At 54.6% G+C, this 22,516-nt stretch overlaps 1 protein-coding gene across 3 annotated transcripts in view; it reads left to right on the plus strand.

Annotated features, from left to right (window-relative positions):
• BAIAP2 (BAR/IMD domain containing adaptor protein 2) overlaps nucleotides 1-22,499 on the plus strand; it is a 60,589-nt gene extending 38,090 nt beyond the window's left edge. Inside the window, exons 7-15 of one of the 3 annotated variants that reach the window (XM_080922562.1) lie at nucleotides 9,370-9,522; nucleotides 11,610-11,834; nucleotides 11,977-12,178; nucleotides 12,576-12,777; nucleotides 14,201-14,269; nucleotides 14,716-14,878; nucleotides 16,073-16,107; nucleotides 18,611-18,658; nucleotides 22,088-22,499. In XM_080922562.1, coding sequence (XP_080778688.1) covers nucleotides 9,370-9,522; nucleotides 11,610-11,834; nucleotides 11,977-12,178; nucleotides 12,576-12,777; nucleotides 14,201-14,269; nucleotides 14,716-14,878; nucleotides 16,073-16,107; nucleotides 18,611-18,638 — 1,077 coding nt within the window. In that variant the 3' untranslated portion in view covers nucleotides 18,639-18,658; nucleotides 22,088-22,499. Of the gene's footprint in view, nucleotides 1-9,369; nucleotides 9,523-11,609; nucleotides 11,835-11,976; nucleotides 12,179-12,575; nucleotides 12,778-14,200; nucleotides 14,270-14,715; nucleotides 14,879-16,072; nucleotides 16,108-16,602; nucleotides 16,782-18,610; nucleotides 18,659-22,087 lie in introns of those variants that run through there. The other 2 variants (XM_080922560.1, XM_080922561.1) reach the window with 2 other exon arrangements.
• Nucleotides 22,500-22,516: the final 17 nt, after the last annotated feature.

Here is a 22,516-nt window from a genome sequence, read left to right on the forward strand (position 1 = left end):
CCACCTCAGTCGACTGTGTTAGTGAGAAAGCATGGCCCTGGACTTCAGGCGATCAGACAGTGGTGGCCCCAGAGCAGGTGCTACATGGAGAGCCCAGTGCAAGCCACTGGAGCACAGGCTGTGGCTGTCACAGTGACCTGGGTGTGCGTGCCTCCTGGCTTTCTCTCTTGAGGATGTCTCAACTTCTATTTTTGAGGGTCACTCAGCCTTATCCAAGGCTCCCTTTGGTCTGTCCCAGAGCATGGCTGCATATCTCTGCCAGCCCCAACCCCAGGACTCTTCCTTAGCTGCTTCTTTGCTCAAGAAATAGCTTTTTGCCTTTCTTATGGCCACAGGTGGCACTTAACTGGCCTATCCTCTCCTGGGTACAGCCTCCAGGTCCTCTCTGAACCTCATTTTCCCTATTGGTGACACTGAGCCATCTGTCCTGGCTCTTTCCTCTGAGCATGGACAAGGAAGGCCCCACTTCTGGCTGCTCTGGTTCCTCTCAGCTAAGTGAAGGTATGGTGGCCACCATATTGGAATAGCCTGTCAGCCTTACTGGGATGCCTCAACAACCAGGCTACTCAAGAACTCTTATCCCTGGTATGGGGCAGGTCCTACATGCTCCCAATGCCTTTACAAACTTGGCCAAGGATTTCATCTGAATTAAGCATAGTGTGGCTGCTGGCAGCTGTGTCCTGAGGCCCTTCAGCATGGCGGCATCGTCCTCTGAAGGAGTGCTTGAGTTTGTGAGCTGAACTGAACCCACTCCTCCCTCTGCAAGGCCTCGACCCTCCATGGTGGCCCAACCCCTCATCAGGCCCCACCACTCCAGGCTGGCCTTTACACGGTTTGCTGTGAATCTAGAGACTTTGGCAAGGTGTTGGTTACTAGAGGAAGAGCCTTTACCTTCCATGGTTCCCTATTTCTTAACTCTGCCCAAGCTAGCCTGCACAGGCGGTTTTAGTAGCCGAGAGGATAGTAGGGCTCGGGTAGGGACTCGGAGTTCTTTGCTGGCTCTAGGAATATTCTGTCCACTAGATGGCTGGATGACTAGCAACGTTAGTAGAGGTGCCCATGTTCTGTTACTTGGGTGAGGGCAAGATTCTGGTCTTTTAGGAATCCTGGAACTACTACTTGAGTTAACCAAAAAGGTAGGGACTGTTGGACGTGGGAATTGACCCCATACCCTGGGGTGGCATAACTGTTCGTTTGTTTATTCGTTTGGTTGGTTGGTTGGTTAGTGTTTTTTTTTTTTTTTTTTTTTTCTTTTTTTGGTGTTGTTTTGTTTTTTGAGGCAGGGTTTCTCTATGTATCCCTAACTGTCCTGGAACTCACTCTATAGACCAGGCTGGCCCTCTAACATAGATTCACCTGCCCCTGCCTTCCCAGTGCTAGGATCAAAGGTGTGCGGCACCACCACTGGGCATCCTGAATGTGTCTTGAGGACACAACATAGAAACCAAGGCCTTGACTCAGTTCATCTGGTCGCTCCAGCCTGGAGAGATCTTCCCTGCTTCCTTGAGATTCCCTTTTGTGCAGCTGAGGTTTCTCCACTCTGTGCCCCCTCAGGCTTGGCCAGAACCAAGCAACCTAAGGTTCAGAAAGTCAGATGTAGGCTAGTGTGGACATCTATGTGGAGGATGTCCTGTGACAGGCAGAGACCCAGCCTGGGATCTGTGAGCCTTTCCAAAGCCTGGATAACAACAGCCACCACTGGAAGAAGAGGTGAATATTTGGCCACCTCAGTCCCAGCAGCCCTGGTTTAGTCAAGTATGCACATAGCTGCCCCTAGGTTGTGCTTGTTGAACACGGTTCACTTCCTCATCCCTGAGAAGTAAACAGTGTGTCTCAAGACCCAGCCCCACTGATCTATGATCCCTGTGTGGTATAGGCCTTTGTGCGGTATAGGATCCTGTGTGGTATAGGTCCCTGTGTGGTATAGGATCCTGTGTGGTATAGGTCCCTGTGTGGTATAGGTCCCTGTGTGGTATAGGTCCCTGTGTGGTATAGTATCCCTGTGTGTTTAGGTCCCCGTGTGGTATAGGTCCCTGTGTGGTATAGGTCCCTGTGTGGTATAGTATCCCTGTGTGTTTAGGTCCCTGTGTGGTATAGGATCCTGTGTGGTATAGGTCCCTGTGTGGTATAGTATCCCTGTGTGTTTAGGTTCCCGTGTGGTATAGGTCCCTGGGTGGTTGGTGCCTGATACGGCTAGGACACTCCTCAGCAACATGCAAAAGTGTTCTTAGAGTTCTTGGGAGGGAACTCAAGGCCTGAGGCTGCTGAACATCCGGGGGCTGGGCCTCTGGAGTTCATGGTAACCGGCCTTCAGCTGTACTAACCTGGTAGACAGCCTCCACCATGTGCTGGCTTCTCCATTGTCTTCCTGCTTCTAGGCCCTGCCAAAGCTGGCCCACTTAGGAGAGTGGCCAGACCTTTGCCCCAAGCTGGACTAAGGACAAACAACTGTTTGGTCACCAAACACAAAGGTTGTAGGAGACAGAAGTGCTTGGGGTTAGGGAGATATGAGGTTGCCAGACTAACCAGAGGGAAGGAGGAGACACCAGCAGCACTGTCCAGGTTTGATGGTTAACCTGGGCTCAGGGATGGACTAAGCCAGTTGTGGTTACGAACTGCTCAGAGCTGAGCTTTCATGTTGAGAGTTCACAGAAAACTAATTTTAATTATAGGTCAGAGAATGGGAGCTTAGAAGCATTTGGAGCACTAACTGGGGTGGGTAGCTTTATGTGAAAAGGGAAGTTCTGAGAGCCATCTCTCAGCCCATGGGTACTGCCCTGACATGGCCTCCCACAGGGTCGCCAGCCAGGCACCAGGAAGCACCTGCACACATGAGGTGGGAACGGTGTTCTCCTGGGGAACAGTGGACATGCTATGCCTGGGGTGTAGCCTCTGTCCCCAGCTCAGAAACAGGGATGTGGTCATCCCTTTAGAATCCTCTTGGAAAGTGGAAAATAGAAGCCGCACTGGCTTTAGGGCAAACCAAACTCTCACTTTCCTCTCAGGGCAGGGGAGGAGGAGCCTGTGACTCAGCCACCCTGTGGTAAGTGGGGGACACCAGCCCTAGAATATGAGAGGTGCCTAGCTGTCTTCTGTCAGCCTCTGTCCTCCCTCCCCCAGGGATGAGGTGGATCTGAGTGGTCATGCTGGCCTAGCAATTGTAACAGCTAGCCGCCCAAACAGGGACGCCTAAGCAAAGGAACTGAGCGGATATGCCGGTGCCTCCTTCCCACCATGTCTGTCCTGAGTAGCCCTTACCCAGCACCCTGGGTAGACCTGGTTGTGCCGTTGTGCTTGGGTCTGAATTTTTTCTGGTTTTGTCTTATTGGACTCCTCCCCCAGCCCAGCTCTTATTAGAACAAGACAGGCAGGCACAGGTAGGAGGCAGCCTGCAAATGACAGTCTTCTGAGAGTGTGACACTGCCTTTGCTTTTCCTGCTGTGTGACTTGCCATCTCCTCCCTTAACCGGCCCCCACCCCCCAGAGTAGCGAGTGTGAGGAAGCAGGGGGGGGGGGGCGGGGAACACAGATGCTGCCAATGCGATGACCTTGGGTATGTCTCGGGCTTGGCAAGCAGTCTGCCTCTCCCTACCCTGTGCTCACTCTGGGTGCTAAGGGAGAGGCAGCTGAGGCGCAGCTTCATGCTGAAGCCCCAAAGAGTAAGATCCCAGAGAAAAGCCGCTGAAAGTGGGTAGGCAGGTCTCACCACAGTCAAGAACACTCTCTGAGGTGACTTGAAAGGGGAATCAGGCACAGACTACCTGCTTTAGAAGAGGAAGTGGCCCATGTCCTAGGCAGGTGCCTGCCTTAGAGGGTGGTGATGGCATGTCCACCTCCTCTCAGGAGGATTTCTGGGTCTAGGTAGCTGGGTGTCTATTCACCATGACATAGGGGCCATTCTGGTGGCCTTGACACCTCTGGAGTCTTCATTTGTGTCTCTTTGTGGGATTTGCCTGTTCTAGGGGCCCGAGAAAAGGGAAAGATTCATTCTATTTAAAGGGCTGTGTAATTAACAAAGCAAACACAAAATAACCATAGCTGAGGTCTTCACAGCATGATAGCATAGGCTGGCCCTCCCAGAGTGTGATGTGGTGCAGGCGGTGAGCCCTCACTCCGGCACATAGGGCAGAAGGTCTTGTTAGCTCTGGATCTCAGAGACAACCAAGTACAGGCCTGGCCTCCAGTGAGTTCTCACATGGTTAGGATCACATGGTTAGCTGAGGAAGACTGCCAGGTCCTGTCCTTATGAAGCCATTCTTGCTGTCCTGGGAACACTCCCTAAGCACACCTCACTCTAGGACCTCCCAGAGGCAGGCCTTCATTCCACCTGGTTCCACTGGCAGATGTTTCCGAAGATTGAGTTTCTGACACATTAACTTTCAGAGGCACTTCAGTCTGTGGCAGTGCTCCTTGTAAAGCAGAGGAGGCAGTCCTGCCATCTGCCAGCTTGTGAGTATGGAAGTACCAACCCTGTCCACCCATGGGCAACATCTGCTGTCTCCTGCATTTCCCTGGGTGCCGGGCCCTTCAGACTGGAGAAGGCCTTTCATTGGCTTCAGGTCCCCAGTGACTTCAGACAACATGGACTGTAGGGTTCTTGCTGCTCCCCCCCTCCCAGCACAGCCCAGGAGTTCTGAGTTCCACAGTGTTAACGGCGGGGCCTCATGAACTCATTCAGAAGCTGTAGGGGCCCTGGGCAGTCCAGGGTTGACAGTTGTGGGAAAGCCTCGTGGTCAATGGATTAGGGTGAACCACAGCAGCTTCGGAGTTTTCTGGAACATCCTTCCCCGCTCTGAGTCACTGGCTGGCTCTGGAGCAGAGGAGACACACTTTCCAGTCACTTCTGTCTTCTCAGATTACAGGGCTGTTCTGCTGGGTGACTAAGTGGGAGCCGTTGTTCTGTGGGTCTTAAGTGCTTTCAGTTGGGCGTTTCTATAGGGCCGTCTCCATAGCACCCAGCTAGGCAAGGAGCTGTACGGCAGGCAGTGTGGGGTGGGTGGGGACAGCAGGAACCTGGCCACGGGGGACAGGCTTAATGCCATTTTAAATGGCCCAGTGCCAAGCTGTTGGCAGTGCAGTCTCAGGTTGTGTTCCAGAAAGAGTAGCCGTGGCACTGGAGTGCCCTGCTCACCCCACCGATGAGCCCGGACAGCTGCCTACCCCACCCACGCCCTGTCCTCTGCTGTCCTTACACGGGATCACTTCGCTTGGTCCAGTTTTCCAGGATCTTCCCTGGTCAAACTGTGGGCTGTCTGTGAGGAGTCGGTGGCCTGGAAAAGGAGGTCAGGGAAGTCGGTTGTTATTCCTAGACAGAAGTGGCAGCCACATGTCACTGGCAGGCTTCACTGCTGCCTGATGCCTTAGGACCAACCTTCTCCCCGATGCCTGAAGCTTGCCTTCTCCCAGGTCAGACTGAAGCTGGTGATGCCAGCCCAGACTGGTGTGTAGGCTCGTCCTGCCTCCCAGCTGGGGATGTTTAACAGTCCCTGTCAGTGTACTGCTCTGATGGTCTGCCCCCTCTCCTTTTCACGGACCACCCCTAGGTGCGCAGATATAACCTGTGAGGTTACATTTATTTCTAGGGGTGCATAAGTAAATGGAAATCTTAAAACTAAGACACCGTGCCCTCCTAACTCACAGGCTGCCAGACCCTGCTAATGAGGCCGGGCCCCACACCGGTGCCCTTTACCCCAGGGAGCTGAAAGCCTCTGTAAAGGTAGTCCGCAGCCTACAAACCCAGAAACTGCTGCTGGTGGGCTGGCTTTGGTCCTGTTTGGAAGGTGCTGTTCTCAGGGCAAGGAGACCCAGGGGGCCTTGTGGCCTGGTTTATACTGATGTCCTAGGTGACCGTTCCTGAAGTGATGCCTCTTTTCTCAAGTCTCAAGACAATGAAACAATGCAGATTATCATTGGCACCTTCTCCTCTCCCCTCTCACAGCACCTCAGATTCTGTTGCTGAGCCCCTTTTGCTGCTGTTGTCCTTGAGAAGTCTCTGGAAGAGGGCAGTGGTCCAAGAATCCAGCCTAGCTTCCAGAACCTTAGCTGTTCTTTAGCTGGCCACCAAGTTGAGACGTGTGTGTGTGTGTGTGTGTGTGTACGTACGTATGTGAGTGTCTGTGTGTGTGTACGAGTGTGTACCTGTTTGTGCTTGTGTCTCTGTGTGTGTGTCCGTCTGTCCATCCATTCACGTCCCTGTGCCAGAGGTCAAGTCATTGGAGGAACTACTCACAGTCTAGCTCAACCCTGAAGGCCAGAGTGCCCAGTTCCAGGCAGTTGATGACCTGGGATGGATGAGTGGGACCCAAGAGGCCAGCGCCAAGCCCCGTGTGGTGACGGGCAGGTGTGTTCCTCTGGTGGAGAGCAGCCCACTCCTTCCTGACCCAGAGTATAGCTGGTCTCACCCAGCGCTCTTCCCTGAAGCTTGGGGGAGGAGCTCACACCCAGGCTGAGCCTCCTCCAAGACTCTCTGGAGTCCTCCCAGCCCATCTCCTGTGGGGGCAACAAGGCTTATGCCCCACCCCCTACTTCCCAGAGGACCCTGGAGTGCAGGGGAGGTTCAGGGAGCAGGAAGCCCTGGTAGGCGCATGTTGCATAACCGAAGGAAAAGTACTTGGTGCTGAGGAGGAGGAGAGAGAGGAGCATCAGAGAGGGAGGAGGTAATGTGCCCCCCCATCACCATCACAACAGCAGAACCCACTGTCAGGCTAGAAAGTTATTCTCACCTGGTATTTTGACTTCTCTTGTTACAAGAACTGTCTTAAGTCTCACCTGGCAGGCCTTATGGCTGGGCCCTGCTGCCCCTTGAGAGGACCAAGACCTATTCTCAGGCCTTCTCAGGCTGGTCCTGGCAGTGGGGAAGGCTGGAGTTTAGTGTGGGGCTCCAGCAATCTGAGTGGGTTTCGTGGAAAGGGTGTGAGTATGGCAGGTCCTGACCTTGGAGAGATCGGTGCTGTCTGGTAGGCAGAGTTGGTAAATGTACCAGTAGCCTCGGTGGAGACCAGCCCCCACCCAGCTGGGCTTCCCCCTCTTCTGTCCCTCCAGCTGAGCTTTGTGTGGGGAGATGCTAAGGGAACAGCCTGCTCCAACCCCCTCTGTCGCCCACAGCTCAGCCGCCCACCCACGCTGAGTCAGAGCTCCGAGGTGGCTGTGAGTCAGCTGTGAACACCCTGGCAGCTCAGGCCTGCCCCCTGCTGGAAGACAGTCACGTTAGGAAGCATTTCTGCCACAGCTGCTCCTGGGCCGCATGGCTGGCTGGCTGAGCACTCTGCCCCCGGCTGGTGGGGTTCATTCAGCCCAAGAGGGATGGGTGCAGGAAATGCACAAGAGAGGAGTCTCAGGTGTTTTGTAGCAGAAAAATTCTGCCTATCTCTGGACGTGAATAGACCCTTCCTTCACATCTGGACAGTTTGATTATCATACTAGGGTTTAGCTATGAAACCAAGCTCCACACACTGCGCCGTGGTGCATACTCTTCCAGCCAGGCGTCATGGAGGGTCCAGGAGAGAAGTGAGAGGGGTGAGCATATTCCTTCCAGACAATGCCTTGGGCTGACCTACCACTGGTGCCTGTGCCTTCCCCTTCTCAGAAGAGCTCGAGGAGAGCTGAGCATGGCGGTGGGTGTTTGTTTGCCACTAGCAGGTGCCTCTGACTTGGGCTGATACTGGCTTTCTCCCAAACTGTCACTCTTCCGATTTTCTGTCAATGGCAACATTCTTACAGCATGGCTCTGTCCAGTGGTTTCCTTTGGCTTGTATCTATTTGTTGAGGCTTTCTTCCAAATTGTAAGCTACATATAGATACAGTCACCACTGTAACCATTAAGTGAGCAGCTCAGAGGCAGGAGCATTTTCTTAGGTTGGATGGTTTAAAAATGACAAGGTCTCAGGTATCCCGATGCTGTGCTGGGACAGAACCCAGGACATCTCTTGTGCTGTGCAGGTGCCTACCACTGAGTTCTACACTTCCAGTCCAGACGCCTGTCCTCATGGTGTGTCAGCACCTTATCCATCCCCAGCATCAGCATCTTTACTCTTGTGACTGTCCCCAGTCAACTGCCAAGCTTCACTTGGTACCACCCTCCCCTGGTCCCTGGACCCCCACCACTCTCTCTTGGCACATTCAGAACAGGTAGTCAGCTCTGGAGGTTTGCACTGCTCTTGGGCTTCCTGACAAGAACTTTCCTGGGTAGGTTATGTTCCCCCAGGAAATCCAAGAGAAGTTGGGACACGACGGCTGTCGGTGGCCAAAGACATACCTGTGACCTAAGAGGCTTCAAAGGGATTGAGTCTTTAGATGGGATTTGGGGAAGACAGTGCTCTCACTATGGAAGCATCTGAACACACATCTCTCTTGAGCCCAGAGTATCTGAGGACTGAGGGGGGCTCACAAAGCCACCCAGATTGGGTACCCAGGTGGAACCCAGATAACCTAGATGAAAGGTGAGGGCTAGGTCGTTTTTCAGTTCATGCTCTGTGAGGCCCCCTCACCAGGCCCATGCTATCCCAGGGACAGTGACCTGCATGTCTTTGATGAAGGCCTCTCTTTGCCTGCATATGATATTCCATGGAACAATCTAAGGCTTGCTCACCTGCCTCACTCTCTGCTTTCTCCATGGTGGGTGCCCATGGTCTCTCTCCAGCAACAGGCTTCCCTGAGTGTCCTCAGTCAGTATCTCTTGAGACCATTCTGTACCTGCTGGAGCTGAGACTCCCAGGCAAGAGTTTCTGTACTGTGTGTAGCCAAAGCCTGGAAAGGACGGCCTGCCACTGCTGCCTTACCTCCCCTCTCAGGAAAAACTCCATGGATTGGTGGCACATGCTTGTAATCTCAGCATGACAGGCAAAGGCAGGAAGACTACCTCATGCTCAGGGCACAACTAAGTGTTATAGTTCAAAGCTAGCCTGCCTGCATGGAGACCCTTTCTCAAAAATATATTTGTATGGGGACTGGGGAGATGGCTCAGTGGATAAGGCACTTGCCACAGCAGTGTGAGAACCATAGTTCTGGTCCCTAGCACCCACATGAATGCAGGTGAGCACGACAGCGTGCACCTTCGTCCCAGCACTTTGGAGGTGGAGACTGGGCTCCCCAGGGCAAGCTAAACTAGCAGAATTAGGGAGCTCCTGGTTCTGTGAGAGACCCTGCTTCAGTAGAAAGTGATCAAGGAAAACATCAGTGCTGATTTTTGGCTCCATATGCATGCTTCCCTGTTCACGGAGCACGTTTATAAGCCCAGCGATCCATCTATCCAGGTCCTCCATGGGACATGATTCTGGGCAACATGGGCAGGCATGCCAAGAGCGGGCTGAAGGGATGACTGGATGTGTTGCCTTCTGCTCACCGGCCTATCCCCTCTGTATCCTGCCCCAGTACATCGATGCCATCAGCAATAAGCAGGGTGAGCTGGAGAACTATGTGTCCGACGGCTACAAGACTGCACTCACGGAGGAGCGCAGGAGGTTCTGCTTCCTGGTGGAAAAGCAGTGCGCCGTGGCCAAGAACTCTGCTGCTTACCATTCCAAGGTGAGCTCGTACCGCGGCTCCGGGCTTCCTGCTCAGTGCAGCAGGTCCCGTGTACAGGTGGGAACTGGTGTCTGAGCTCCCAGAGTGGGCACTGATACTGGGACAGGCGTCCCGTACACCTCAGACGGAGGAACAGAATTCTAGAGGAAGAATTGCCAGGTCAAAGGACATGACATTTTAAAGACCTACATTAGAAACTGCTGGATGTTCTAGGACACTGTCTGCTGAGGAGCCCAGGCCTGGGCTTTGGGAATTCTTAAATCACCGTTGGCTTCTCTGCTCCAGCCAAGGTCTAGCTCCCAAGTCCCTCCCCTTCACTGCTCCAGGTGCCTTTTTCTCAGCCCAGAGCTGGTCACATGATGTCCTCAGAGTCCTCCCTTGCCCCCATTTTTTCTGGTGTCATCAAGCACCAGGCTTTTGGTGACTCATTGACTCCACCGTTCCTGGTTCCTCTGTGACCCCTGAGAAACCAACCTCCTTCCACTAAGTCTAGTGAGTGCTCCCCACTACACACCTCCCCCATGCTTTCTCTCTCCAGTTTCTTCCATCACAGAGCACACACACACACACACACACACACACACACACACACGCACACACACATACACACACGCACGCACACACGAACACACACACTCCCTGGGAAGTACCACATTCCAAGCCTAGCCCACCCTTGCTGAACAAAGAACACTCTTATGAAGAACTGCCTCCTCTAGGATAGTCTGCCGTGAGCCTTGCTTGTGTGGCTTGGGTTTAGGTCATTCAGAAGGCTCACATAAAGGCTCTGATGATAAACTCTTGCTAGAAACATGTTGGGGTGAGTGGAATCCTGTCATTCACAGCGTCTGCAGGAGCTGAGATTGTATCCGGAATATTCAAGAGCATAGATATAGTCAGTCAACACAGCCAACCATGAAGACCATGTTCATGTCCTTGTGAGTGAAGGTGATCCAGAGATTTGCACTGTACACTGACATGTGTCCTTCTCACTGACATGTGTGCTCATACACAACACACACACACACACAATCTAGAGCACCATACTGACATGTGTCATTCCCACTGTGTGTTCACACAGCACCACACACACATAGCACCACACACACACACAACCTAGAACCTCTGCTGTGGTCCTCAGGGCCTTTGATCAAGAAAACGAAAGTCCAGGGGCTTCTTTCTTACCTGCTGAGTTTACCAGGTAGTTTAACTAACTGGGTACACTTGCCTGCACAGAGCTTTGAGGCTGGCATCAGTATCTGTGTCCCCTAGGGGGACCAGCTTTGTGTCAAGTCTGGGAAGAAGAGCTCTGACCTATCCCTGCAGCTGGCCACGCTGCTGCCCACAGACATTGAGGACAGGACCCTCTGCAGCACTGCAGGCCCACTGTCCAGTGGCTAGCAGGGCAGCGGCCGCCTTACCTGTGTTAGATGCAGGCACGCCTGCACCTCCCACTCAGGCCCTTGACATACTCCAAATAGACGCAAGACCCTAAAAGTAGAACTCTGTGTCATGTCTATGCTCCTCATCCTATGAACACTTTTTTGTGAGGAGGGGGCATAGACAGGGTTTCTCTCTGTATCCTGGACCTCACTGTTGAGTTCACCAAACTGGCCTTGAACTCAAAGATCTGACTGCCTCTGGTTCCCATGCGCCACCACCACCCAACTCCCTGTGTGCGCTCTGTGTGCTTACGGGATTAGGCTGTGCCTAAGGCAAGCCTGCATGTGTCCCATAGGCAAGCCAAGCTCTCCCCTGTAGAGGTGGATCCAAGTGGCAAACATGTCTCCTCCAGCCTCCTGGCCTGGCCGTGCCTCGATGGCTCTGTCCTGTCTCCAGTTTTAACCCTTCTCTCACCTGCTGTTGTGTAGTTTTGCCCACAAAGGAGCTGCCTATCCCAGGGCTGGCTGTGGGAAGCCATTTCTTTATCTTGTGGGCCCTTGGGGAAGCACTACCAGAAAAATCCTGGGGCCAGACAAGGCCACAGACGCTCAAGGGGTGATACTCAGGGAGACACCTGTGGACTGTGCCCCACAGCAGGACCTCGAGCTGCTCCTGACACCCTTCTCGTCCTGTGTCTTCCCCTCCAGGGCAAGGAGCTGCTAGCCCAGAAGCTGCCTCTGTGGCAGCAAGCCTGTGCCGACCCCAACAAGATCCCCGACCGCGCTGCCCAGCTGATGCAGCAGATGGCCAACAGCAACGGCTCCATTCTTCCAAGTGCCCTGTCAGCCTCCAAGTCCAACCTGGTCATCTCAGACCCCATTCCGGGGGCCAAGCCCTTGCCAGTGCCGCCTGAGCTGGCACCATTTGTCGGGGTGAGTCCTGGGCTTTTAGAAGCTTAGGGGGTGCTCCCTTTGCTTGGGCTGGTAGCATGTTCTCCAGAGGGCAAGCCCAATGCGCTGAGCCCAGGCCCAAGCTGGCTCCCAGCGACGCCCTGCCCCCTGCCTCTTCCTCCAGCGGATGTCTGCTCAGGAGAATGTACCTGTCATGAATGGCGTCGCAGGCCCGGACAGCGAGGACTACAACCCCTGGGCTGACCGAAAGTCTGCCCAGCCCAAATCCCTGTCTCCCCCGCAGTCTCAAAGCAAGCTGAGCGACTCGTACTCCAACACACTCCCTGTGCGCAAGAGCGTGACCCCGAAGAACAGCTATGCCACCAGTAAGGGCCTGAGGGCGCTAGGCTGAGAAACCAAGGCTTGTGAGTGCGTGTGCGTGCACATGACTATGCGAGTATGTATGTAGGTATATATACAAACACGTGTTTCTGCATGGTATATATGTGCATATGCCTATGTGCATGTCTACAAATACCTATTAATGGTATTGCCTGGGTATGTAACGCATGGGTGAGCATGTCGCGTGTATCGATTGGGAGTGTGGCACGGGGGAATAAGACCAGGACCCTGTCTTCAGCAGACAGACAGGCCAGAGGGCGGAGGGGCTTCAGCTGATCATGGGCAGCTCCCGCGTTTGCTCCATGACTGTTGTTAATACCCGTGTCCCGGCTCCATCTGCTGTGGACAGTCCTCTCACGTACACACCCATTGTCTCGGCAGCTGAGAACAAGACACTGCCACGTTCAAGCTCCATGGCAGCTGGCCTAGAACGTAACGGCCGCATGCGGGTCAAGGCCATTTTCTCCCACGCGGCTGGTGACAATAGCACTCTACTGAGCTTCAAGGAGGGCGACCTCATCACGCTGCTAGTGCCTGAGGCCCGTGACGGCTGGCACTATGGCGAGAGCGAGAAGACCAAGATGTGAGCACCCACCGCAGAGTCTGAAGCTAACTTAGGAGTGGCAGCACTCAGCTGTGCTAGCAAAGTCACAGCGCCTCCTAGTGGGGAACCTGAGCAGGAGAGGCAAGGAAGGCTCGATGGCGCGCGTGCGCGCGCGCACACACACACACACGCGCACACACACACACACACACACACACACACACACACACCCTTGGCTTTTTTCCTACGAGCCCAATCTTCATAGCAGCCAAGCCACTGGCCGCTGCTTCTGTCTCTCAGTGACTGGTTGTTCTTTGCTGTTATCTGGCATGGGCACAGGGTTCTACATGCATATTCACTGTGGCACACTTGGCTATTTCCAAGATGGGGGCCTGTGGTTTCCCTGGCAGAACAGACTTGACCAGCCCCCACCCCACCCCCAAGCACACACACCAAACTCTCCTGTAGGTCTAAAAGGCCTTCAGCAATGTCACCAAGTCTCAGGGCTGCCCAGCTCTGCCTAACTTAACATCTATTACAAGATACAGAGTGAACAGCCCAGTCTTGGTGTCACCTAGAGGCACCCCTCATCACCCCCCCCCAAAAATCAGTAGTTTTTGCCTAGGTGTGTCTTCGGCACATGTGACTAAGCAGCTATGGCCAAGGCATAAACTGAGCTTTGCTGTGGCCCCGCGGCAGCCACATACTGAGCAGGGAGCCTCAAAAAGATCCCTGAAGGACAGGATGTCCTGGTCTCGGAGCTATGACCATCAAGGTAGTTAGGGTTAGGGTTAGGGTTGGGTTAGGGTTAGGGTTAGGTGAGGGTTAGGGTTAGGGTTAGGTGAGGGTTAGGGTTAGGTGAGGGTTAGGGTTAGGGTTAGGTGAGGGTTAGGGTTAGGTGAGGGTTAGGGTTAGGGTTAGGTGAGGGTTAGGGTGAGGGTTAGGGTTATGGTTAGGTGAGGGTTAGGGTTAGGTGAGGGTTAGGGTTAGGGTTAGGTGAGGGTTAGGGTTAGGGTTAGGTGAGGGTTAGGGTTAGGTGAGGGTTAGGGTTAGGTTAGGGTTAGGTGAGGGTTAGGGTTAGGTGAGGGTTAGGGTTAGGTGAGGGTTAGGGTTAGGTGAGGGTTAGGGTTAGGTGAGGGTTAGGGTTAGGTTAGGGTTAGGTGAGGGTTAGGGTTAAGTGAGGGTTAGGGTTAGGTGAGGGTTAGGGTTAGGTGAGGGTTAGGGTTAGGGTTAAGTGAGGGTTAGGGTTAGGGTTAAGTGAAGGTTAGGGTTAGGGTTAGGTGAGGGTTAGGGTTAGGGTTGGACCCACCCACATCGTTGGGCTCTCTGGAACATGAGCGCCTGTCCGTCCACATATGGATTAGGACAGGCTGGGGATCTTGTGAGATGGGATCCGACAGGGGTCCTGTCATGCATCTGTAGGTCCTATGCAATGGCTCCTGACCTCTCACCTTCCTTCTAGGCGGGGCTGGTTCCCCTTCTCCTACACTCGAGTCCTGGACAGCGACGGAAGTGACAGGTTACACATGAGGTGAGCATACTGGCTAGGGCTGAGACCCCTGGGCACAAAACTGGGCAGTGTTTCTAGTTCCTTCCCCTCGGTGCCATACTTGAGACTATGTGTGAGGGTGTGGGAGGTGGGTCCCACGAGCCCTGGGAAGAGTGCAGGTGAAATTCGGGGCAGTTGTTAGCCAGACCATCGTGAGTGGACTGTGCCTCTATTGCCTACTTCCTGGAGCAGGGTTGGAGGGACCCCGTCACAGGGCTTCAGCAGCCAGCATTTGGCAGTTTCCTCCTGGTGCAGCTGTATGTGTGTCTGCTCAGGAACCTGGCAGGGAGGCTAAACAAGAATCCCTATAAGGTCTCTGGCTGCTGACAGCAGCCCAGTGGAGTAAGTGGGGCATGGAGGAGACTGCGTATCTGCAGAGGGCCTGTGTATTAGACTGTGGCCAGCCACTGAGCCTCTCAACCCCGCAGCCTGCAGCAAGGCAAGAGCAGCAGCACAGGCAACCTTCTGGACAAGGATGACCTGGCCATCCCTCCTCCTGACTACGGCACATCCTCCCGGGCATTCCCTACCCAGACAGCTGGGACTTTCAAGCAAAGACCCTACAGTGTGGCAGTTCCTGCCTTCTCTCAGGTGAGTCCTGGGGCTGGGATGGATCTGCATAGAGGGAACGTGGGTTTGGCCAACAGGCTTGTGGCAGAGGCTCCATGGCTTGAAGTTTTTAGCCTCACACCTTACCAGACTGAGGCTGCTACTACCTTTCTGCTAGGTGGGGTTTGGGGACTTGGGCATGGCTGGCCTGTGGGTCAACCTGAATACCCCCTACCACCCAGGGCCAAGGAAATCAGAAACTGTTCCTAAGAGCGGCAGGGTGCTTGGTCACATCCAGCTGGTGGCATGACCTGCCCCTTGGGCCCTAGGGAGAGTCCCTGGCAAACTCCTGTCAAGTAGTACTCAGAGTGTCCGAGTCCAGTTGTAAGACAGAGCTATGGGGCGAAGAATGGCTCCTGTCATCCTGGGACTTAAATGTGAAGGATGTCTGTCTGTTCTACCCTTGGGGCAGAAGGGACAGCAGCTTATCTTTGGCTCTAGTCCTAGGGCAGGGCCTCTACCTGCACATAGGGAGAGAAAGAACTCACCATTCCCAAGTCTTGGGCCACCTGAGGACCATCATGTCCCAGTATCTGAGGGGTCCTGTTGACTGCATGTCCCAAACGTGTGCACTCATGTTGGAGGCAAGCAAGAGCCTCCCTTTGGCTATACCCATCCTGACCTAGAGGGATGGTGAAGCTTTGGAAGCGCTGCCTCTGGGGAGCCTGCAGTTCAGAGTCTAAGGAGGCCTATGTTGTAATGATCCTTGGAGCCTTGGCTGGAGCCTTCAGGGTCAGAGTCATACTGGAGCTGGTGGTGGCAGTGGGTGTCCAGTCTTACCTGGTTGGGGTTATGGACCTTGGGTACAGGCCAGCCTCTGGGCAGTGATTGGTTCAAGGAGGCATTTAAGGTAAAGTCATACTGTGGAATTCCCTGTATGTACAGAGAGCACACGTGATCCAGTCTACTCTGGCCAGATAGGAGGCATCCTTGTTAATGTGAGAGGTCACTACATTCGTGTCACCATAGGCTCTGGAGAGGTCCCCAACCACTGTGGCCAAAGAGAGGATAGAGAGTTGGTGGGGAAGGAGCCACCTTCCTGGGGAGCCCAGGCTAGACCTCAACACGGGCAGGGAGGGCCATCTTTATGGGAACTGTACTAGGGACACATTGTCAGTATGCTTGTGGTTCTTAGTCTCTGGTGCTCAACTTGATTGGTCTGCCTTTGTTCCCCAGGGTCTGGATGATTACGGGGCACGGTCTGTGAGCAGGTAAGAGGCGTCCGGCTTCACTGGGACTATGGGTGGGTGGGTGGCCACAGGCTTGGTTGGGGTAACCTCTCCCTTGGGATTTGGCTTTTCTTACTCTGGGAACCAGAAACTTGACCCTAGGGCTGCCACCAGAGTTGGGGCCCACGCGCCCATCCTGGGCTCCTGCTCTGCTCGTCTCTAAGTACAGTGAGCCCCTCCTCCATCCTGCTGGGTCTTGGTGTCTTGGCCTGCTCTGTTCATCCCAGCAGGCAGGGCAGGGTTGGGGAAGGTCGTCAGCCCACCTCTAGGCCATTTCCCCCTAGAACCAGGTAGGACCTCACCAAGGGCCGCAGCAGCTGCCCACTGAGCCATCTTGTCCTGGGTTCACCATCCTCCCAGATGCCGGGCAGCCTGGCTGCTGGCTGGTCAGGGCTCTGCCGGGTGGCGGGCGGGCCTGCTGCCCCTGGCCGGCGGTGGGCATGCATCTGGGCAGCTGTCCTGTGCTTTGTTCCACAGTGGCAGTGGCACGCTGGTGTCCACAGTGTGAGGACGCTGACCCCAGGCAGCTGCTCTGAAGAGCTCCCCCCAGTCTCCACCGGTTTCCCTCCTCAGCTCTCGTTGGTTTGTTCTTGGGTTGTTTTCTTTCCCACCCGCTCCTGCCTTTTGGTTGGTGACCCCAGACTCTGAAATCCCCCAGGGTCCATGGTGCTGCTCCCTGCGTCCCTGCGCTCATGCCTCCAGCGGTGTCCCCAGCCTTGAGCATTAACTGCCAAGTGGGGGCCTGCTGGCTGAGTGGCAAAGCAGCGTCCTCACCTGCTGCCCTAGCCCTGTGGTGTTCACGACGCACATCCCTTTTCTAAGGCTGGCCATGAGCCAGGGCTAGAGTTTGAAGAAAAAGAAAAAAAAAACTTTAAAAAAGAAAAAAAGGAAAAAAAAAAAAAAAAACAAACAGGGAAAAGGACTATTTTTTTCCTAAAAACAAAACCAGATATGCATGGGCTCTGGTGTACGTACTGTTATTCTGCATCTGACCCCCAGAGTGCTGGCGTCTTCTAGAACAGGACAGGACTCGGGGTCCTGGGGGGGATCCAGCCCAGGGACCCTGACCTGCCTCAGGCCCCTTCCAAGGGCTGCACCAAGGAAAGAGGCCTAGGCACTTGGGAGCCTCCTGAGGAAGCTGGCCACTCCTGTGATGGAGGCTGCAGCCCCGGCCAGGCCCTGCCCACCCCACAAGCCAGGCACTAGGCTTCTCGGCAGATAATGCTGGGCAGGCGTGTACAGAGCAAAGCGGGCGTCCCGACACAGGGTGGCGTCACCTCACACAGTGCCCTGGTGGGAGCTGGCAGCAAGAGCAGGTGCTGCCTGGCCACATGTGAACATTCCAAAGACCTCAAGACCAAGCCCACCCATCTACCACACACACATACACACACACACACTTTCGGGGAATCCTTCTGTAACCAGCCTTTGAGAGAGTCGAGGCTGCTTGTTGCACCCGAGCTGCAGAGGGTACAGCCAGCCTGGCAGGGCCGGGGGGGAGAAGCAGCTCCGGCGCAGCTTCTCCTAAGCACTCTCATCTTTTGTGTGTCTTGGTAACTTTAGAAACAGGCACACTGGACTCAGTGGCTACTGGTTTTGTCTCTTCACACACTGAACTCTGGGCAGCGGAGCCCAAGGCCCAGTGGGCTCAGCCTTACAGCTGGCGGAAGCCCTTGGGAAGCTGCGGACGCGCCTCTGATGTGGTTAGCAAAAGCCAGCCTGCTGAGGACTAGGGCGCGGCTGGTCCGGTCTGACAGCAGCAGCAGCTCAGACACAGACAGACCCTGTTTTATATTTAAGGAAAACACAGGCAGAACCTGGACCTGTGTAAAGAACTTTCTGTGTTGTTCTAATTTTGCTAAAAGATTTCAAATCCAGGGGATTCCATGTGCAATGGATGAATGTAGACATAAAACAGCAAACTTGTAAGAAGGTGTAAAGTGCTAAAAAAAATATTTTTTCCTTTTTCCTTTCCTTTTTTTTTTTTTAATCTGAACTGTGCCCTGTACTGCGGTTAACTGTTGGAATAAAGGCTTTATTTATTGCACTGAGTTGGTTTGGTGCCTCCTTCCAGCTCTCTGGCATGTACTGGGGCTGTGTGAGCCAAGCCACGCCTCAGGGCACCCTGACTTGCGGCCCACCTTCAGTCTCTTAGCTCACCTGCAGACCATTCCAGGTCATTGCCAAGACCAATCTAGGCTTGCAGACAGTGCAAGCCCAGCTGGCTCTAATGGTGACACCAGGTGGCCTGCCACCTGGCTGAGAGCAGGGCCCAGAGGGCTTGGTGCAGACTCCAGCAAGAGTGAGCCCTTTAGTCCCCCTTCTGTGTCCAGCAGAGTTGTGTGTTCAAGGACTGTAGGTCCCTTCCTAGCAGCCTGCACCTACCCTGCCAGTTGTCCATCCTGACTGGCCTTCCACCTCCAGGTGTCTCTGGACACTTGTCAGCTGCTCTAGCTTTACCAATAAGCCTTGTGTTTCCTTACAGCGCTGATGTCGAAGTGGCCAGATTTTGAGCTGCCCCTGACTAGAGTTAGTAAGTTGCCCTGGGCTTTCGCCCATCTGTCTGCATCTATAATGGTTATGGTTAGACCTTCTCTGGCCGGAGTCAGGACAGCCTCCACAGGAGGAGCTGAGCCTGGGCAGGGCTTGGGGGTCTGCTGAGATGCCTTGCTCCGGGAGCGGGCCTGCCTTCCACCGGTTCCCTCCTCGGGCTTGTGGCTCACCTTCCTTTCTTCTACCTGGAGGCTGTGGGTCTAACTCCACCCCATTGCTGCCTTTGCTGTGGAATATGGGGCTGGCCTACATCTGTTCTTTTCTACCCTACGGGGTGGTTCATCACAATCAAAGGGTGACCTTGGGGAACAGTCTCCCCCAATCATGCTGCATGTATCTGGGTATTCGTGTGGGATGCCATGGGGGTTGGCCATGAGTCCAGCTGTTGAATACCCAGCTGAACTGAGCCTGGGCCCAGGGTCAGGTGGACCCCTGCCATCAGATCTTGCCTCTTCTGGTTCCCTTCACCTCCCCACATGGCTGTAAGACACTGGCCAGGCTGCTTTTTCCCTTGGTGCTGGAGAAGTGGGCCAAGGTAGAGCACTTGGCAGGGAGGAGGGCACTGCTGGACATTGTCCGCCACAGTGCTTTTATTTCCTTCCCACACCATGGAGCAGGTGACATGACAAGCCAGGACCTGCGTCCCTGATAGTCCTGATGATGTATCCCCGCTCATGGTCAGCCAGAACTCCCTACTGTCTCCTAGGCATCTGTAACCTGAGTTCTGGAGTAAAGCTCGGCTAAAGTTTGCAGAGAATGAACTGTCCTTGGCTGACTCTGAGCCAGCCACCTCCTCCTGCCTCTGTCTCCATATCCAAGATACTCTCCGGGAGGCCTATACCGCCTGCCCAGGCCTGGCAGAGCCCGTACCTCACTGCCTACTGGGTCCCGCTAAACTAGTTAGTTAGGAGCCATGAGAAAAGGCTTGGGAAGCTGATGTAGCCTCTTCTGGGGATGAGGTCCCTTGTGTGTGCTGGGACTGAGACTTGGATGTGGTGGGCATGAGGCAGGATGGGTTTGCTAGTTCAACACAAAGCCGCTGCACGCCCCCAAGCAAGCCTTAGCCGCAGACTGCCTAGCCTAGCTCACCTAGTGGGAATGAAGGGGATGCCCCAAAGCATGTGGTTGCTGAGGGTGTCCACCCAGCATTTAGGACTGCAGGAGAGCTGCTGCCACCTTTGGCTTGTTTCCCAGCCCCGTGTAAGATACAGGAAATGGAACCCGCGGTTGTGCGCAGTCCTCCATGGGGGCTCATTCTTCACTCCACGGCCGAAGCGGGGATAGTGAACCATGAGATGTCCAGACAGGCTGGGCCGCTGCAGGAGGTCTGGCCTCTCTAGGCTTATGGCCATAGCATTGTTCATAGATGGCTGCAGGGCTGGGAGGGAACTGGTGCAGGCTCCACTACGCAGCTGGTGTCCTACCATCGTGCGTGAATGCCACTGGTCATTCCCGGGTGCCTGGTTCTCCTTCCCCGGCTGGTGCGGCTTTAGTTGTGGAGTCCTCCCACTCCTGGTGATAGACGGTGCTCCGCACACCATGTCCCCTTCAAGTTCATTTCCCTAGTAGGGTTGGGTGTCTTTAGAAGGAAACATGTCCCCAGAGCAAAACTCTGCAGTGGCTTTGGTATCTGTAGGTTATTCCTTGTGCTACGTACGGTCCCGTTGAGGAGAGAAGAAAAGGTTTTAGAGCCTCTTGGGTTTGAACTCTCATTCCAGTCCTAGCTAGTACTGGATTCGGTGAGTGACAGTGTGAGCCTAGCTTGGCAGGAGTGAGGCATGCTCTGCAGATATCTCAAGCCCTGTTACCGTGGGCAACCTGCTGGATGCTCTGTTGTATCCCATTCCCTCCACGGAAGACCTGTCCTTATCCCAAGTCTCCCCAGAGCTGTTGCCCTTGCCAGCTTTGGGAGCCCTCTGTAGACTCTGGAGTGGGCCAAGGGCAGTCGGGCCATGCCAGAGGCTGCAGCTAGCGCCCTTGCTGCAATGGCCAGGGTGTGTATCTCACAGGGCACTATCCCACCGTGAGGGACTGCAGCCATCAGCCTGGCCTGGGGTGGAGCTCAAGCTGCAGGCATAGCGGATAGTGACCCCTAATCTCTGGCTGTCAGCAGAGGTGAGCAGCAGCGAGCCACAGAACACTGCCTGGGAGGAGGCAGTCGGCAGGGACCTGTGCCTTTCCCCATGCTTCACCTTTAAAACCTCACAGTCCGAGTGTTTCAGATTTTTAGAAAAATGTCATCTTCAGGAAAACGTAGGGTGAGACTCTACCAATGTAGGTCTTCTCGGGGAGCCTGAATGGAGAGCCTGCTAGCCCACCCTGGGCCTACCACCAGCCCCCGGGCTTCTGAGAACCCACCAGGGCCAGAGGTGACCCCATTGCAGGTAATGGCTGTAGAGCCAAGCACGTGTCCCTAGAAGTGCAGTCCTGTGCCTTGCGAGCCTCCATGTCCACACACCATCTGTGCTGTCACCGTGGAGCTGCCTGGCCCTTCCCACCTGCTGCCCTGTGCTGTCCCCACTGGAGTGGGTCCCCCCAAGCCTGACAGGGACAGCAGGACAAGCTGCCAGGAGGGCTGGGCTGATGCAGCCCGTCCGTGCCCATCCATTCCATTTCCACGTCTTGTCTTCAGTCCTGTTTGTGTATCAGCTGTGGCCCAAGGGGCACTTGGGTGGCTCAGACACCTCTCAGAGAGGTGGCTAGTCCCTCAGCAAAGGAAATGGCCGCCAAGGCAGCGGCCCCGTGTCTGTCCCCGGCCCGTGGAGTCGGCACATGCGCCTCATGTGTGTCACGTCTGCGTGTCTATAGTGTGTCTCCCACAGAGCTCTGCATGCCTGGGCTGGTTTTTGTGACCTACTGGGCTGTGTGCTGTGTGCACAGGAGCAGAGCCACTCCTTGGACTCAGCCTGAGGGGGGTGGGAGCTTACTAAACCACAGGGAGCCTTCCTTTTTATTTTTTTCCATCTATGTTGACACAGAGTGTCTTTTTTAAATTAATTAATTAATTTACTATATATAAGTACACTGTAGCTGTTTTCAGACACCAGAAGAGATGGTTGTGAGCCACCTTGTGGTTGCTGGGACTTGAACTCAGGACCTCTGGAAGAGCAGTTGGTGCTCTTAACCTCTGAGCCATCTCTCCAGCCCCCCACAGCGAGCCTTTCTTAAGAACGGGGTCTTCCACCCCAAGTTGGGAAGGGAATGGCTAATCCTTCCCATCATGCTCACTCTGCTCCTTGCCTGGAGCATGTAAAAGGTGACAGTGGGTAACTGTGCTAGCAGCTAACAGGTCTTGAGACAACACCCAACTCCAACCCTGGTTTCCAGAGTGGACCATCGGGCTCTAGCAGTGGGGTGCACAGCTGAGCCGGGGCACCAGCCCAAACTGAAACTACTCTTCTTTCCCCAGGAATCCCTTCGCCAACGTCCATCTGAAACCCACAGTGACCAATGACAGATCAGCCCCTCTGCTCAGCTGATGTGTTCCTCTGCATGACACCCTGTCCCCACCCACAGGAGGGCAACCTCGGCATGTTCCTGTCCGGAGAAGACCGCCTTGCCCCACTCCCTAGCATCACCTCACGTCGGCCCAGCCTGGGCTGGATCCCAGGCATTCCTGGTGAGGTAGCTGCCTTAAGAGGTCAATGCCCCAACAGGGGCCAGCACTCGGGCCACAGGGATTCTGATCCTAACTGGGGAACCTTGAGAGCCTCTGGACACTTTGTATTGGCTTGTAGGGAAGGGAGCCTATTCCTATGCTGATTTTTAACTTGATTTTTTTTAGCTCACACATGTCTGGCCAATAAACATGTGCCCACTCATGTGCAGTATGTGATGT

This window comes from Micromys minutus (assembly GCF_963924665.1).
Source record: "Micromys minutus genome assembly, chromosome: 10".
In the NCBI taxonomy this organism is placed as follows: Eukaryota; Metazoa; Chordata; class Mammalia; order Rodentia; family Muridae; genus Micromys; species Micromys minutus.